Raw genomic sequence first — 15,301 nt, forward strand, 5'->3', positions numbered from 1 at the left:
CAGACCCATAAAGCCTATTCCTGACCAGACAAAGTCAAAGGGAGTTTTGCAGTTGACTCCAATGGCAGCAGTATTAGGCCTATAGAGCAGGTGAAAGTCCCTAGTAAGGTTTAATTTGCTCTTCACACCAGCTTTGCTCAGACGCAGCTGTCTGGACATGGGGCCGTGCAGGGGAGAATCACCCCTTCATGTGTTAGGGTCAAATTCCACCGTGAATTACCCCCGTGCAACAACTTTGGCTTCTCCAGGAACTGTCCTGCACTAGCCCTAAGATCCTAGGTCTTGTCCATGTAACGTCTGTGCTTCAGTGAAGCTGCACAGATGTAACTGAGAGCAGAATTTGGCCCTTGTGTCACAACAACCAATTGTCTCCACCCTAGTCTGGTAAGAGAGGAATTACCACATAAAACAACGCAGGGTTAGCAGGATAAACTGCTGCTCGGCTGCTCCAATTGCTATAAACTCACACACTGAAACAGGCAATTCAGGGCTCCGGAGCTCAGCTGCCCTCAGTCTGAAAGGGAACAAACATGTTTCTTCGGACAGAAATATTTTTAAATCAAAAGACAAACATACGTGGTAACCCCCATGGAACAAGGGGAGATGAGGAGCATTTGGAGACAGGTGGGTGACCTCTGCACTCTCACTGCTAGTTACCTCTCAGCCAGGCATTACCAGTCACCAAACACCTCGTGTCAGGCATGGCCTATCGAATTCTGTCTCCACAAGCATGGGAAGCTCAGATTTCATGGCCAATAACTTTTCCAGTGGTCCTGGGGCTCTCCCTTAAATATCTCATGTCTCAGGATTATTTTAATATAAAATTTATATAAAATCCACCTGCATTGTCAGATTGGCCTGAAAATTGCTAGACCAGTAGAGATCCTAGGGTGGAGTTGGCAGTTGAAACTTCAACTCATTTGGTCAAGGGGCTTTCGGGCTACAGTCCCCCACTATCCCCAGCCTGCCCCTCTCCAACATGACCTGCTTTTAAAATGTGTATTTTCTTCTAATTCTTTTTAGCTCGGAGCTAGGCAAAGCCCAGTCCAGCTTCTGCCCAGGCCAACCCCACAAGCACATATGAGCTCTCTGTGTCTCACTCCACCCCATAGTCTGTGTGCTTGAGGGTATTTTAATCAGTGCGTGATAGGGTCTGCAGGTATGTGTAGCTGTGTGAGCAAGTGAGTGGCTGTGAGGTGACTGTCTTCACTTGTGCTGCTATATTAGTCACGCACCAGGCATAGCTGGAAAGCAGCATCTGTGTGGGCACATCAACCAGGTGGTTGGCCATGCCTTAATCATCTCCGTGTCCAGTTTTTTTTGTTTTGTTTTCCACTCCCAAATGGGTGTTCACGGTCCTTTATGGCCACCTACAGCACCTTTCTGATAAAGCCATGAACACCCAGAGAAGGGTAAACAAACCCTCTTTTAGCTGCCCAAACAGACATTTTGCCTGGGCAAGCTTCTTGACCATAAAGGATAAGAAACTGGGACCCTGAGAAACTGGTCTGGGAAGCAACCCTGAGGACTCCCCCAGCCTTGGAGAATGGGAGAATTCTTGTGCACAGGAGCAGCACAAACTGTGGCAAGAAATACAAACTCTGAAGTGCAGCATTAGTTCTTGATTCATGATCTTTATTGAGCTGCAGCAAAACTGACCCAAAACCATCCATTTGGCATAAACAAATGTTGGAGACAGACACAGAATGCTGCCTTAACGACTGGGAATTGTATGAAATTGAGGGTGAGGGGTAGGGGAAGAAACATACAACAAATAATGACTGAGGATCTGGATCCAAAGATGGTTCCTGGGTCACCCCCCTGCAGTGAGAAACTAAAAGGGTGTGGGGGGGGGATGTTACCAGACCCCTCCATTTCATAATCCCAGAGCCATGTTGGTGCAATGGCTCCCACTCAGTCCTCCAGCTATATCTTTATGTGCAAACCAGGTTTTATCTTTTTCACAGCATCCAGCTCTGCCTCCATCTCTGGAGTTGGATGGCCAAAGTCCACCCTGTGGGGAAAATAAGGAAAGAAAAGGATGTTAGTTCTCTCTGCAGACATGATACCTGAGCTCACAGTCCCTTTCACTGCGCTGCCGACCACTGGGTTCTTTCCCATCTGCTGTCTGAGCTCACAGGATCTGGGTCACTGTCACGGCCCTGCCTGCTGAGCTCACTGCCAGCAGGTGCCTTTCCCTTGTGAGGGGGGGGAGGAGACGCGATGGTTCAGTCTGTAGCCTGGTCTGACCACCACACCCCACTCACCCTGGGAGCTCTGGGCAGGGACAGCAATGTCCTTTCTGCACGTAAAGGGCTAGATTGTGCAGCCTTTGCTCAGGGCGGGGAGCACTGACTGACACGGACAGTCCCATGGATCGCTGTGGGGCTACTCAGTGCACACAGGGAGCAGGGGCTGCAAAATCCAGCTCAGAGACTCTCTCCATGGAAGCAGCCTGATCTCAGCTCTCAGTGCTGCAGGGGCTCCTCACGCCCCCTCCCCACAGGGGGTGAGTTTTTATCTGCTGTTGTGGTGCTGCAGCCTTGGCCTGACACTGCTGAAACTCCACCCAGCTACAGGAAGACAGTAATATGTCACTCTTGTATTTACTGTTACAGCCAGTTCAGGAGAATGGGGTTTGTCTGTCTGCAGCCAGTTTGGGAGAGCAGGAGCCATTGCTCCAGTTCAGAGCATGGTGCTTGTGATGCTGATAAACCAAGGGCCAACTCTGGCCAAGGCCATAGGCGTCAGCTAAGAACTGACAAACTCATAGCTGGAAGCCAGACCAGCTGATTTGTGCTGTAGTATAGTTCAAAATAGATGTTAAATGTGTTTTGTGTTTAAATTTAAAGAAAAACCGGTGCATGGATTGTTTTAACTTGTCTGTACCCTGTTATACTGTAATAGCAAACATTTGCATTGTATATACCGAAGTAACTCATCAAACAAAAAAGAAGTCTTGTGTAATGCAAATGAAGAACTCTAGCAGAAAGGTGTTAAATCCTGCGCATTCAAAACAAATGGTCATTGTGTGTGAGTTCAAAGTCTCTAAGAGCATTCTTCTTTTCCCAGGGCCGCTGATAGGGATTGCGGGGGAGTAAGGGGCAGTGGCGGCGGCTGGACACCCGGGCCCTTTAAATCGCTGCTGGAGCTCAGGGTGGTGCAGGCCGGGTAGTGCTGTAGGGCTGGCTTCTGCCCGAGGCCCCACCCCTTCCAGCCCCCAAACCTTTCCCAGGGGCCTGGCAATTCTGTTGGCAGCCCTGTTCCCACCACGAAGAAAAAACCCTTGTCCTGTCAGCTTGGTTTCTGTGAGAACTTATAAATACAGACCCACGGAAAAATTCTTCATTTCTTGATGGTTTGGATTCTAGCAGGACAGAATCTTTTATTTGTTCTTATTTTTATTCTCATTTTCGTTACCACTAGTAAGTGGTTTACACCCATATGTGCCTCGTTCCTGCTCTGTACATCTTCTAAAGTTCTTCTCCATTTGTGCTGAATTGAAATGTGATCAATTTGGTTCCCTGTTCCATGATCTGATCACCTCCATCTCTGCTACTTTTTGAAATGATAGACTGTAACTCACTTGTACATACATTTTACCTGCTTTAACCTCTCAGTACCTTCCATTTCTTTTTCTTGGGGTAGGTCTACACAGCAATGTAAGCCTAGGGTTAGTGGGACTTGAGTCAGTGGACCTCTGTCAGGGAACCCTTGGCTTGAGCATCTACTCTGCATTTTAACCCTCAATTAAGAATTTTCTGACCTGTGCTCAAACCTAGGGCTCTGTCGTCCGCATTGCAGTGCACAGACCCCAGTCAAGGTAACCTTATCCCAGAGTACCGAGTGCATTTCCACCTCCACTGCCCCAGTTTTGACACTCTAGCCCTACAAATGTGTTTCACTGTTGGAAAACTCTGTTGTCCACTCTATTTCCTAACAGTGACGGTGCTATTGATGGGATTCAGGTGCCCGTAAGGAGCACACGAGTACAGAAACTGCATAATTAGCTCCTTTGGTGGCTGTCTCAATGGAATGACTGCCAGCTAATCTGAGAGTTGGGCTCTGCACCTCTAGGTTGAGTGACACTGGCAGGAAAATGCCCATGTGCTCCTGTTCTGAGGATAATTAGGACGTCAGTCTCCAGGGTTGTCAGACTAGTCAAATGAAATTTTGTAATTCTTAATTTTCAAAATGAGCTGTTCAATGAAGCTGGTTTTGTCTGTTTGTTTTGACATTTGACATAACATTTCAAAACAAAAACAAGGTTTTCAGAGGGAAAACCACCCACCCACCCCAGGCTGGCTGCTGCTGCGGAGTGGTGCACTGTATCCCCAGGGCTTGGGGTGCAGCGTGCTCCAGCTGCCCCCAGGGATACCTTATCCTTGCCCCCCCGCACCTTGTGAGGCAGGGATAAGGGATCCCCAGGCGGCTGTGAGGAAGTTTGGGGCTGACTTCCACTCACCACCCTCACAGTGCACACTGACTGGGCACCTCTGCATATGCAGCCTCAGGGAACTCTGGGATACATCTGGAGGACTTTTGAGACCGAGTCAAGCCAGGGCCATATGCACACAGGAAACCAATAGGACTCAGATCCTAGGTCCCAGCTTAACAAAGGCTTGGACCCTCCAGCCTTGCAGTATCCTGTGACCCTAGGTTCAAGCCCTAGGTTAACACAATTGGTGTGTGGCCACAAGGGGGGTTAGGGGGCACAAGCCTGGGCTTACATTGCTGTATAGACATATCCTTAGTAATAAATCTCTAAATAGCTTACTATAGGATTGGCTGCCAGCTTCTTTGGTGTGAGATCTAGGATACAAATCAACCTTGGTGAGTGATGTGTCTCTTGGGAGGTGTCCACGCTCCTAATTCCCCACAGACAGCTTGACAGTCCTGGTCTAAGGAAAGGGTAGTGCTTGTCAGGGCCGGATTAATTTTTTTGGGCCCGGCGCCAAACATATTTGTGGGCCCCCCTGGGGAATGAAGGGGCCAGGGGCAAGATCACAGTGGGCAGGGTGGATTTGATTTAAATCATGATTTAAATCACTAGTCAGGAAGACTCGATTTAATCATGGTTTTCTACATAAAAGTGCATTCTTGTTGGTTGTTATAACCTTAATACATATTCTTCACAACTCAGAGATACATGTAGCTTTCATTTTTAGAAGGTACACACTATACATTTTTAAACAGTGATTTATTTTGAAAACTTTTCAGATGAGTTTTACAGCTATATCAGAAAATGAATGATTGTTTGGTTATTTCGTTTACCAAAGATAATTGAAGCAGATATTTATGAAGTCATTGGGAGGTGAACTATCTCCAATTCAACAGGTTAATCATTAATATTTGGAGGATTTTCTTGCCATGCTGAATTAGGAGGAGAACATCACCAGACAGACATTTAAATTGTTTTATTTAACTAAAACAACAACGTTAAGTATTCTGGATTTTTTTCTTCAACAGCAAACATAATATTTTAACAAAAAAGCATATGTCCCTCGCTTCTCACATTTATCTCCAGACTTCTTCTCCTTGGCCAGATCTATTCCACCCCCAACAATCTTCTATTCATTGAACTTTTTGAAACTTTTCACTTTTAAAGAGAGGTAAGGGGTTGACTCTGTGTACACAAATTTGCAGAGGAACAATAAAGTTGAGGTCTGTTATTTCTCGCCTCTATATATTATTTATTTATTTAAAACATTTTTGCTGTTAACAAGCATGTTACCTCTGGAGACACAAATCCACAGTTTGAGAACTGAAAAACTAAGCATCTCTGATGGTATCTTCTAGACCAGGGATTGGAAACCTTTGGCACGCGGCACGCCAGGGTAAGCCCCCTGGCAGGCCGGGCCAGTTTGTTTACCTGCCGCGTCCGCAGGTTCAGCTGATTGCAGCTCCCACTGGCCACGGTTCACCGCTCCAGGCCAATGGGGGCTGCGGGAAGCCGCGCGGGCCAAGGGATGTGCTGGCTGCCACTTCCTGTAGCCCCCATTGGCCTGGAGCAGCGAACCTCAGCGAGTGGGAGCTACGATCGGCCGAACCTGCGGATGCAGCAGGTAAACAAACTGACCCGGCCTGCCGGGGGCTTACCCTGGAGGGCCGCGTGCCAAAGGTTGCTGATCCCTGTTCTAGATTGAGCACTGAGTCCCATTGGGTAGATAAAAAGATTAATCTAAATAATCTATACAGAAGCCTGTGGAACCCCATAAGATTGGGTCCCTAATCCATGAACTATTAGAACTCATTTACAAAACTTTTCTTAAACATTACATGAATATATTGTCTCATACTATAGAATCAGAATTTATAATCCCGATTCCATGATGAGATATAATGTATCTTAATTAAAACTATCTTTAGATAGATTTTTTCCTCAAAAATCCGATTTAAATAAAAAAAATCCGATTTTTTTATTTTTTTTTTACAAAGCCATTGATTTTTTTCCACCCTGACAGCTGGGCATGGTGGGGGGGGAGGATTAGTCCCTGCTGACTGGAGCAAGGCAGGGGCTGGGGGCAAAAACACAGTGGGGCAGGAGCTAGGGTTGGACCCTGGAGCAAGGGAGGGGCTGGGGGTAAACTGTAAGCGCAGCAGGGCTGGGGAGGGGGTAAACAGGATCCTCCCCTCCACCCCTGCCCACATAGAGCGGGTACCTACCTTCTCCCTGGTTCTAGCCCGTTCTCTTCATCTCTCTCTGCACTAAGCTGAGGGTGGCGGTGCACTGAGCACAGGGCTGGGGATGCAGGGTCTGGGAGGGAGTTAGGGTGCAGGAGCAGGCTGGGGGTTGGGGTGCAGGGTCTGGCCAGGAGCTAGAATGAGGGAGGGGGGTCAGGGTTGGGGCAGGGGGTTGGGGTGTGGAGTAGGGGCAGCTCCCATTTGGTGTGAGGGGTGCAGGTGGGTATGTGGGGGGGAGGGTGTAGGATCTCCCATTTGGTGCTCAGGGTGGGGGTGGGGATGTGTGTGTGGAGATGCAGGAGTCAGGGCATAGGGTGTGGGGGGGCTGGGTATGTGTGGGGGTGCAGGAGTCAGGGCTGGGGTCGTGGGGGGTGCAGGAGTCAGGGCAGAGGGCTGGGGGGTGTGAGGGGGCACAGGAGTCAGCGCAGAGGACTGGGGTGTGTGTGAGGGGGGTGCAGGAGTCAGGGCAGGGTGTGTGAGAGAGGGGTATAGGAGTCAGGGCAGAGGGCTGGGTGTGTGGGCTGGGGTCATGGGGGTGCTCCCAGCCCCCTGCCTCGAGTGGCTCATGGCAGGGGGCTGGAGGGGATATGCCCTGATTCCACCCCTCTTCCCCAAGGCCCCACCCTCACCTCTTCTCCGCCTCCTCCCCCTCCCTCGTGCCGGCAAACAGATGATCAGCGGCAGGGAGAGGGAGTGAGAGGGGGAGGGGTGGGAACCTAGCACGCTGGGGGAAGAGGCGGGGGTGGGGGGAGCTTGGTTGCCGGCGGAGCCTGCCCTGCTGCAGCAGGACAGAGCCCCAGGAGCCAGCAGCACCAAGCTTCTGCCCCCGCCGGAGAGAGCGGGAGGAGGCGGAGAAGAGCGGCCAGGCCAGGGCCCCTTTGGAGAGTGGGCCCGGTGCCATGGTAAATCCGGTACTGGTGCTAGTGTGACCCACCTTACCCAGAGTGGCTCTGTCCCCCTCTAGTGGCTGGACCACATGAAAAAGTTGTTGCTGAAATCACTCAAGTTTGCAATTGTAATATTTGTCCCACAATACTCGAGCAACGGTGGTGGCCCTCTGATTACGTGTGGGATATGCTTGTGCATACCGTGTAAAATGGTCAGTCACTACTAGAATGTTTCCAACATTCCTCTTGTCTACCTCTACAGACAAGAAATCAATGCATACCAACTCCAAAGGTTTGTTGCTGGTGATGTTCTTGAGATATGCAGCCCTCGTGGGCAGAGTTTTCCTTTGAACACATCGAGCGCAAGTCTCACATTTCCTGCGAACATCTTCAGCCATTCGGGGCCAATAGAACCTACTACGAATAAGTTCCAGGGTCCTCTCCATCCCTAAATGCCCAAAGTCATCATGCAGGGCCCTCATGGCCAGGGCTCTGTACTTTTTTGGCAGTACTAGTTGTGCTCGTTGTTTTTGTAAAGGGTCAGTGGTCATTCGGTGTAGCACTCCCTGAATCAGTTTTAGTTTGGTCCATTCTCTCAATAGTAGTTTACCCTCCAGGTTAGGTGGGACAACCGTAGCTGGACTTCGCCCCTCCCTTTTGGCAAGTAGTGTATCACGAATGTCAATATCTTGCCGCTGGGCTTCTTGCCAGTCAGCCGCATTGAGCATGGGCAAAGGAGATTGGTTTAATGCAATATAGTTCACCGAAGCAGAAGGCATGCATTCAGGGGGCAGGCCCAAAGCTTCTGCAACACATCCCTGAAAGCCCTCACGGGCCTCTGGCTCTCGGCGACTCACACTGCAAATAGCTCTCACTCCATCTGTGGGTATCACAGCAGCTTCTGGAGCCTGCGGACGCCTGGACAATGCATCTGCATCTACATTGCTTCTCCCTGATCGGTACTGAATGCTGAACTCATAGCTAGCCAAGGCGGCCACCCATCTCTGCCCTGTAGCATCCAGCTTAGCACTTGTTAACACATAAGTCAGTGGATTGTTGTCTGTCCACACCTGGAACTGAGCATCATACAAGTAGTCTCGAAATTTCTCAGTGATGGCCCATTTCAAGGCCAAAAATTCCAGCTTGTGGGTGGGATAGCGAGTTTCACTATCAGACAATCCTCGGCTGGCAAAGGCTACAGGTTTACATTTGCCTTCCACTTCCTGGTACAGGACTGCTCCCAGACCCTCCAAACTGGCATCAGTATGCAGGATAAATGGTTTGCTTGGGTCAGCAAAAACTAGGACTGGAGCATGAGTTAGGCAAGTAATGATTTCTCGAAAAGCCCTTTCACATCTCTCATCCCACCGTGGCCCAAATGGTGCAAAGGGGCCATTGTGTCTCTGCACAGGAGGCTTTGGGGACCTCCCCTTATTCTTGGACTTAGATTTGTTCTTGCTGGACTGATGTCCCCTGGTAAGATCATTCAGAGGCTTTACAATTGTAGCATAGTTTTTCACAAATCTGCGGTAGTAGCCACTAAATCCAAGGAAGGTCTTGAGTTCTCTGTAGTTACTTGGACGTGGCCATGTAGTGAGTGCTTCTATTTTATCAGGATCAGTACTCACACCTTCTTGGGACACAATGTGACCCACATACTTCACTGAGGTTCTGCAGAACTGGCATTTGTCAATTGAAAGCTTCAGACCATAATCCTCCAACCTATCAAGCACTTTAAGAAGTCTTTCTTCATGCTCCTCTAAGGTTCTTCCAAACACAATCAGGTCATCCAAATAAACTAACACTTGCAGTAAATTCATGTCTCCCACAACTTTCTCCATGAGACGTTGAAAGGTGGCAGGTGCTCCAGAAATCCCTTGGGGCATGCGTTCGAACTGATAAAACCCTAATGGGCAGATGAAGGCTGTCTTCTCCTTATCTTCTTCTCCCAGAGGGATCTGGTAGTATCCACTTCGAAGATCCAACACAGAGAACCACTGGCTTCCCAGCAAACAGTCTAAGGCATCTTGCACTCGAGGCATAGTGTACTGGTCGACCACAGTATGGCTGTTTAGGGTGCGGTAGTCAATACACATCCGGATTTTCCCATTCTTTTTGCGGACTACCACAATGGGTGAGGCGTATGGGCTGCGGGACTCTGTAATGATGCCATTCGCAGCCAGCTCCTGAAGATGATGTCGCACATCTTCCATCTCAGAGAGAGCAATCTTCCTAGATCTCTCCCTGAAAGGTCGAGAGTCATGTAGTCTGATATTGTGCTCTACTCCTTTTGCACATCCCACATCCCACTCATGCAGTGAGAACACCTTGGATCTTTCACAAAGTTTCTTCCTCAGGCGATCTTTCCAGTCCTCGGACACTGGTGAATCTCCAAAGTCAAACTTTGCTGGGTCTATTGTCGGAACTTGAGTTTCACACTGGGGTTTTACAATCGACTCAGGCTCAAAGAGGTCTGCTATCTTTTGTCCTTGCTTCACAAAAATATCACGACTCGTTTCATTAGCAATCAGTATAGTCACCCTTTCCTGGGCTTCAGCAGGTAGGGTTATGACTCCACTGGGGACCAGCACTCCTTCAGGGAGCTCTCCTCCCATCGGCTGCTCTATCATTGCTAACGTCCCTTTACTGCCTTTCAGACAGGTACTCGTGACAAGCACTTCTTGCTCCGTCCTTGCAGGCACTACTAAGGGGGTTGTGCCCGCGTACTTCAGTGCCCCAAGCGGTAGCTCAGATGTGTCCCTTTTAGCGCTCTCAATTTTCCTATAGGCTTCAGCACAAAGCGTATGGATCATCAGGGTATTCAGGTACTGGTCCCCAGCCCGCCTTCTGCAGTAATCCGCCAGTACCTTGAAGAGACTGGAGTTGGTCCCTATCAGCACAGACACATCAGAAGTCCCTTTAGGGTCAGGGCATATTAAGGCAGCTGTGTCTACCTCTTCTCTTACCCCAGCAACCTCCTCTGGGAATTCCAGGTGCACTATGACATACCCTTGGTAGGGGTATTCATCCATGCTGAGGCCACACAGGCCAAGGCCAGTCAGTGGCTGTATAGGCAGGTGCCTAAGCATCTGTTGGTAGAATGACTGAAATATAATAGTCACTTGAGATCCAGTGTCAAGCACTGCTTTACACTCCACCCCTTCGATCCTCACCTTGACCTCTGCTCGAGGCCCTATCAGTCCTGCAGGGATCCCAGCTGGACAGTCTTTTCTGGGGGAATCTTCAAATCCTGCAGACCTGGGGGGTCCCCGTCCCCAGACCCTTTGGCAGCTACCGGATCTCTCCCAACTGATCCTCAGCTTTCCATACACTAAGGAGGGGTTTTCTTCATTACGGCACTTGGCAGCACTGTGTCCATCCTGACCACATCGGTAGCAGAAGAATTGACCTTTCCCCCTTCGCCTGGGGGGGATGGTGGCTCTAAGTGCGGGCTTCTCAATCGCCACAGTTTGAGGCTTCTTATTCCTGGAAGTCTTAACTCGGTCAACGGTACTTTGCAGCTCAGCTATCCGTTCCGTCAGGACCTGCATTTGTTGGGCAAGTTCCTCTCTGGTGCTCACCATCAGTACACTGGCCGTTTGCAGTGGTGTTGTGCTGGCTGGATCCGATGTTTGGGCTTCCCAAAACTCACTGGCAGCCTGCCTTTCTTCCTCCTCTCGGACCTCTTTTATCAGCTGGGAGTAACTTGGGGGATGTTCCCGTCGTTCTCTTAGCTGGAGATGAAGTAGAATCGGGTTCTGATACTGAGTTCCTCTTACAATTTGAGCCAGTCTGGTCTGATCCATCTGCTCAGCAGTCACTACTCCCCTCATGACAGCTCTCTGAAGCAGTCTCTCCAGTCTCTGTATGTAGGCTGAAGCCTTCTCGCCCTTTTGTTGTCAGGAATTAAGGAACTTACAGTAGCTGTCTTCAGGGCCCTCTACGCTCCCAAAGTTGTGTTCAAGGGCCTCTAGGCAGTCCTTCACACTGACCTCAGGGTCAATGAGCTTCAGGGTGCGAATCACATCTAATGCTGGGCCGCCAAGGCTCTCTATAAGGCATCTTCGCTTTTCTGCATCTGGTACGGCCCACTCTTGCAGCATTTCAGTGGTATGCTCTAACCAGGGTTCAAACTCCTCCTCCCCAGCAAATAATCTTAACTTACGACAAGAGTCTGACTCAGCATGGGGCAGCACAACCTTTTCCAATATTTGCCCCAGAGCTTTTGTCCAATCATCAGCCGAGGCTGCAGCCTCTGAGCTAGAAGCTGCTGAGCCAGGGCCCAACAAACCTGACATATTAGCCATTATACAAACAGTAATTTCCTCAAAATATAAGCACAAACAAAAAAATATAAATTGTTTCCCAATGTAGTGGATCACTCAACAGGTGCTTGCGAGGGGTACTGACCCAGGCGATCCCGGACGAGCCCCCAAAAATGTAACCCTTCTGCCCGTCAGAGTTGGCAGCAACAAGGGCCGGGTTCAATATCTAGGGGTTCCATTCCAATAACACAATGCAAACCGGCTCGAGCCCCCACCCAGTGACCTGGGACAAATATATACCACCCCCGCTGGGCGCCTCCAAGAGGCAATACTTCCCCTCTCGCAAGCACACAGTCTGAGTGTAGCAAAAGCCTTTTAATAACAGAGAGAAACAATGTGGCATTATGTTGGGGAAACACCACCAACAGGATTCATAACACAACCCATGAGCAAAAATAAAGAACCCACCCCAGGCAAATTGGGGCATGCCCTTTTCCCTTTGGTTCTTGAGTCCAGCAACCCCAAATCACCCAAAGTCCCAAAAGTCCAATGCCCCAAAAGTCTCTGTCCCTGGTCAGGGCAGCCCCAGAGTTCGAAAGTTTATCTGCGGAGCTTTACCTCCCAACCTGGGTGGAAATGGGACAGGGGTAAGAGGCACCTTACATGATCTGAAGCTGACCGCCCCATAGCTCCATAGCGGCACTCCGCTCCGCCAGCCGCCCCACAAACTCCTTCGCTCAGCTGCACTCCGCTCTGCCAGCCGCCCCACGAACTCCTTCGCTCCGCTCCACTCCGCCAGCCGCCCCACGAACTCCTTCACTCAGCTGCGCTCTGCTCCGCCAGCCGCCCCACGAACTCCTTCGCTCAGCTCCACGGCCCACAAGCCGCTCCTGCCATCCACACACTGCTCCGCGTCGAACTGCTTCACCAGCCATCCCGCAAACTGTTCCACAATATATCTTCAAGCTCCCCCACTACTTAACACAACACTCAGTGATTTCAGCTCTTAGGTGAATTCAGCTTGTAGTAGGGGAGCCCCAGTGCTGGTGCACTGTCAGCCCAAAGTGAGCTCAGCAGCCTATAACTAGACTTCTAATGAAATCAAAATTAGCTCTGATATTCCACAGTGGAGAGAGGAGGAAGTGCAATTAGCATGTAAGGCCCTCACCAAGGGGCCCATGCCACCAAGTATTAATACTTGTCCCCAGCCTCTCTCCATTCACACAGTTTTGGAACCCATGACCCTTGCCTAGCGAGTGCTACTTAGTTGATGGTGAATCCCTCCATCATAACAAAAGGCCACGTACAGTTCCAAGCACAGTTCCCATAATCAGGGTAATAACAATTTATTCTTCCTGCCCCAATAACAGAGACACTGGGGATCCCACAGCAGCCAAAGTGACCATTTGGGCAGCTATGGTCTCATTCTAGGTGGGGTGGGTGTGCCTATGCAAATGAGATCGGCCCCTGAAGTTCTTTTCCACAACTTGCCACACCTCACCACCAGATGTCAGGGTGGAGCTCATCCTGACACTGCTTACACAATACTGACAGTTCCCCACCCCGACCTGAAAACATGATGAAAGGCGAAAACTTGAAAATTTTCCCTTATTAAAAATGGCCGCCATCTCCTATTACTGCCAGTGAGTCTGAACCCAGCAATATGGCTGCCGTTTCCCTACCGTCCATCCGCATGTGGAAGTGAGGCTGCCCTTGATAAAGTTGGCTGCCACCTTCCGTTGTTTACAATGAGATGGAGGCCCAGGCAAAATGGCTGCCATTCTGGTTCGGGGGGCTAGACAGGGCACAGGGACTGTGAGGAGCTCCAGAGACAGGGCTAAAAGCGGATGGGGCAAGTGAGGGGGAGCAGAGCACTTGGGAGAGAAGTAGGCAGATTTAGGGGGTGCAGGAAAATGGGCTGCAGGGCAATGTGGGGGGCAGGAAGGAGGGGATTGCAGGAGTTTGAAGGAGGAGGTGGGGTATGCAAGTGGTGGAGTGCTGTCTAGTCTCTGGCTGAGACATGGTGGCTGGGGACTCAGGGAAGTTCTGGTTCTTGGAAAACGGTAAACCAATCCCATTGTACATTTACTGTAACTTTGTCGCTTATACCCTTATTTGAATAAGTTTCAAATTCTTTGATAAGTATATCTGTCACTCATCAACCCTAAAAAGTAGTATAAGTTCTATGTGCAAGTGTGAGGTCAGTGTTTCTCAAACTATTTACAATTCAGCCTTTCTTTTATCAAAGGAAATAAACATGGATGGCAGACAATCAAGACTGTGACAGGAAAGGAATAGAAGTTCCTCTATATTATGGGTGAGGACAGACTAAATCCAGTCTGAGCAACCAGGGAGAGGCACGAATTTTTGTGTACACTGAAGATTGGTTTTTCAACCTGATGTTATTTCACTCACGTTGGTGTAGTAGGAAGAGAGCTTGAGACATCAGCCCTTGTATCAGAGGCCTGAGGCCTGGGCTAAAGTAGTCGTCAAAGCTTTGCTAATATAAAGCAAAATCAGGCTGTGACCTGGAGGCAGGCCCTGTTGACAGAATTTGGCAAGAACAGGGCTGATATTGCAGAAATACACATTCCTAAGAATTGCTAGGCAGTGAACACACACACACATAAGCACATTCCAGAAGGCTGGTACCAAAACACCTCGATACCAACACATTCCCCAAAGATAACAGGAACACATTGACCCATTTTAAAGATAAGGTCAGGATGACAGCACGATGAATAGAGATGTTTTGATCAAACCAACATGTACAAAGTGGCACCTAGCCACATCAGAGGGGCAATACGTAACTTGTTTGTATCGGTGTATAAAATGGAGTCTCAGAGGGCGTGTCTTTGGCCCACCAAGGGCAGAATGGAAGGTCCCGCCATTCACTGAGCTGTGTGCATTATCCCGGACACACATGTGTTAGTGTAACTGTGGACACTGATCTGGGGAGTTAGGACCATGCTTCGTTGGTAATAAACCTGGCCGGGTGCCTCCGCTATTGAAACGGGTCTTGGTCTCTCATTGGGCGGTTCCATTGAGGTCTGCTGTGCAACAATCTGCACAGAGCTGGGACAGCACACAGAACACACACGCAGCCAAACATGTGACTACATTTGGCAAACGAGTAGAAGGGAGTTAAAAAGTTAAGACACTAAAAAAACCACAATTTGATATTTTAAAAAAATTTTCAAGGGTCTAACTCATGATTTTTGATCTCTTGATGTTGGCAATGCTGGGTTGTTTTTATTGTCTTAAAGTAATTGAGTTTGTAACATCAAAATATGCTGCATCTGGGATTTGCTAAAAAAACACTGGACTCTGTCCTCAATTCCACCAAGTTCACACTCAGCACTGATGAGGAGATTGAAGAAACTGGTGATAAGCGACCTCTGCACTGCCCTGATCCTGGGCCGGGTGGGGGGACAAAACGGCCTCTGGTCTAACATAGAGGAACCT

General features: G+C 49.3%; 1 protein-coding gene across 1 annotated transcript in view; it reads right to left on the reverse strand.

Annotated features, from left to right (window-relative positions):
- Positions 1-1,780: 1,780 nt before the first annotated feature.
- The window catches only part of LOC125638527 (NACHT, LRR and PYD domains-containing protein 12), a 156,218-nt gene continuing 142,697 nt past the window's right edge, over positions 1,781-15,301 (reverse strand). The window contains exon 12 of the mRNA XM_048854416.2: positions 1,781-2,014. Coding sequence (XP_048710373.2) covers positions 1,927-2,014 — 88 coding nt within the window. The 3' untranslated portion in view covers positions 1,781-1,926. The remainder of the gene's footprint in view (positions 2,015-15,301) is intronic.

The sequence above is a fragment of the Caretta caretta genome, chromosome 6, assembly GCF_965140235.1.
Source record: "Caretta caretta isolate rCarCar2 chromosome 6, rCarCar1.hap1, whole genome shotgun sequence".
Taxonomy (NCBI): domain Eukaryota; kingdom Metazoa; phylum Chordata; order Testudines; family Cheloniidae; genus Caretta; species Caretta caretta.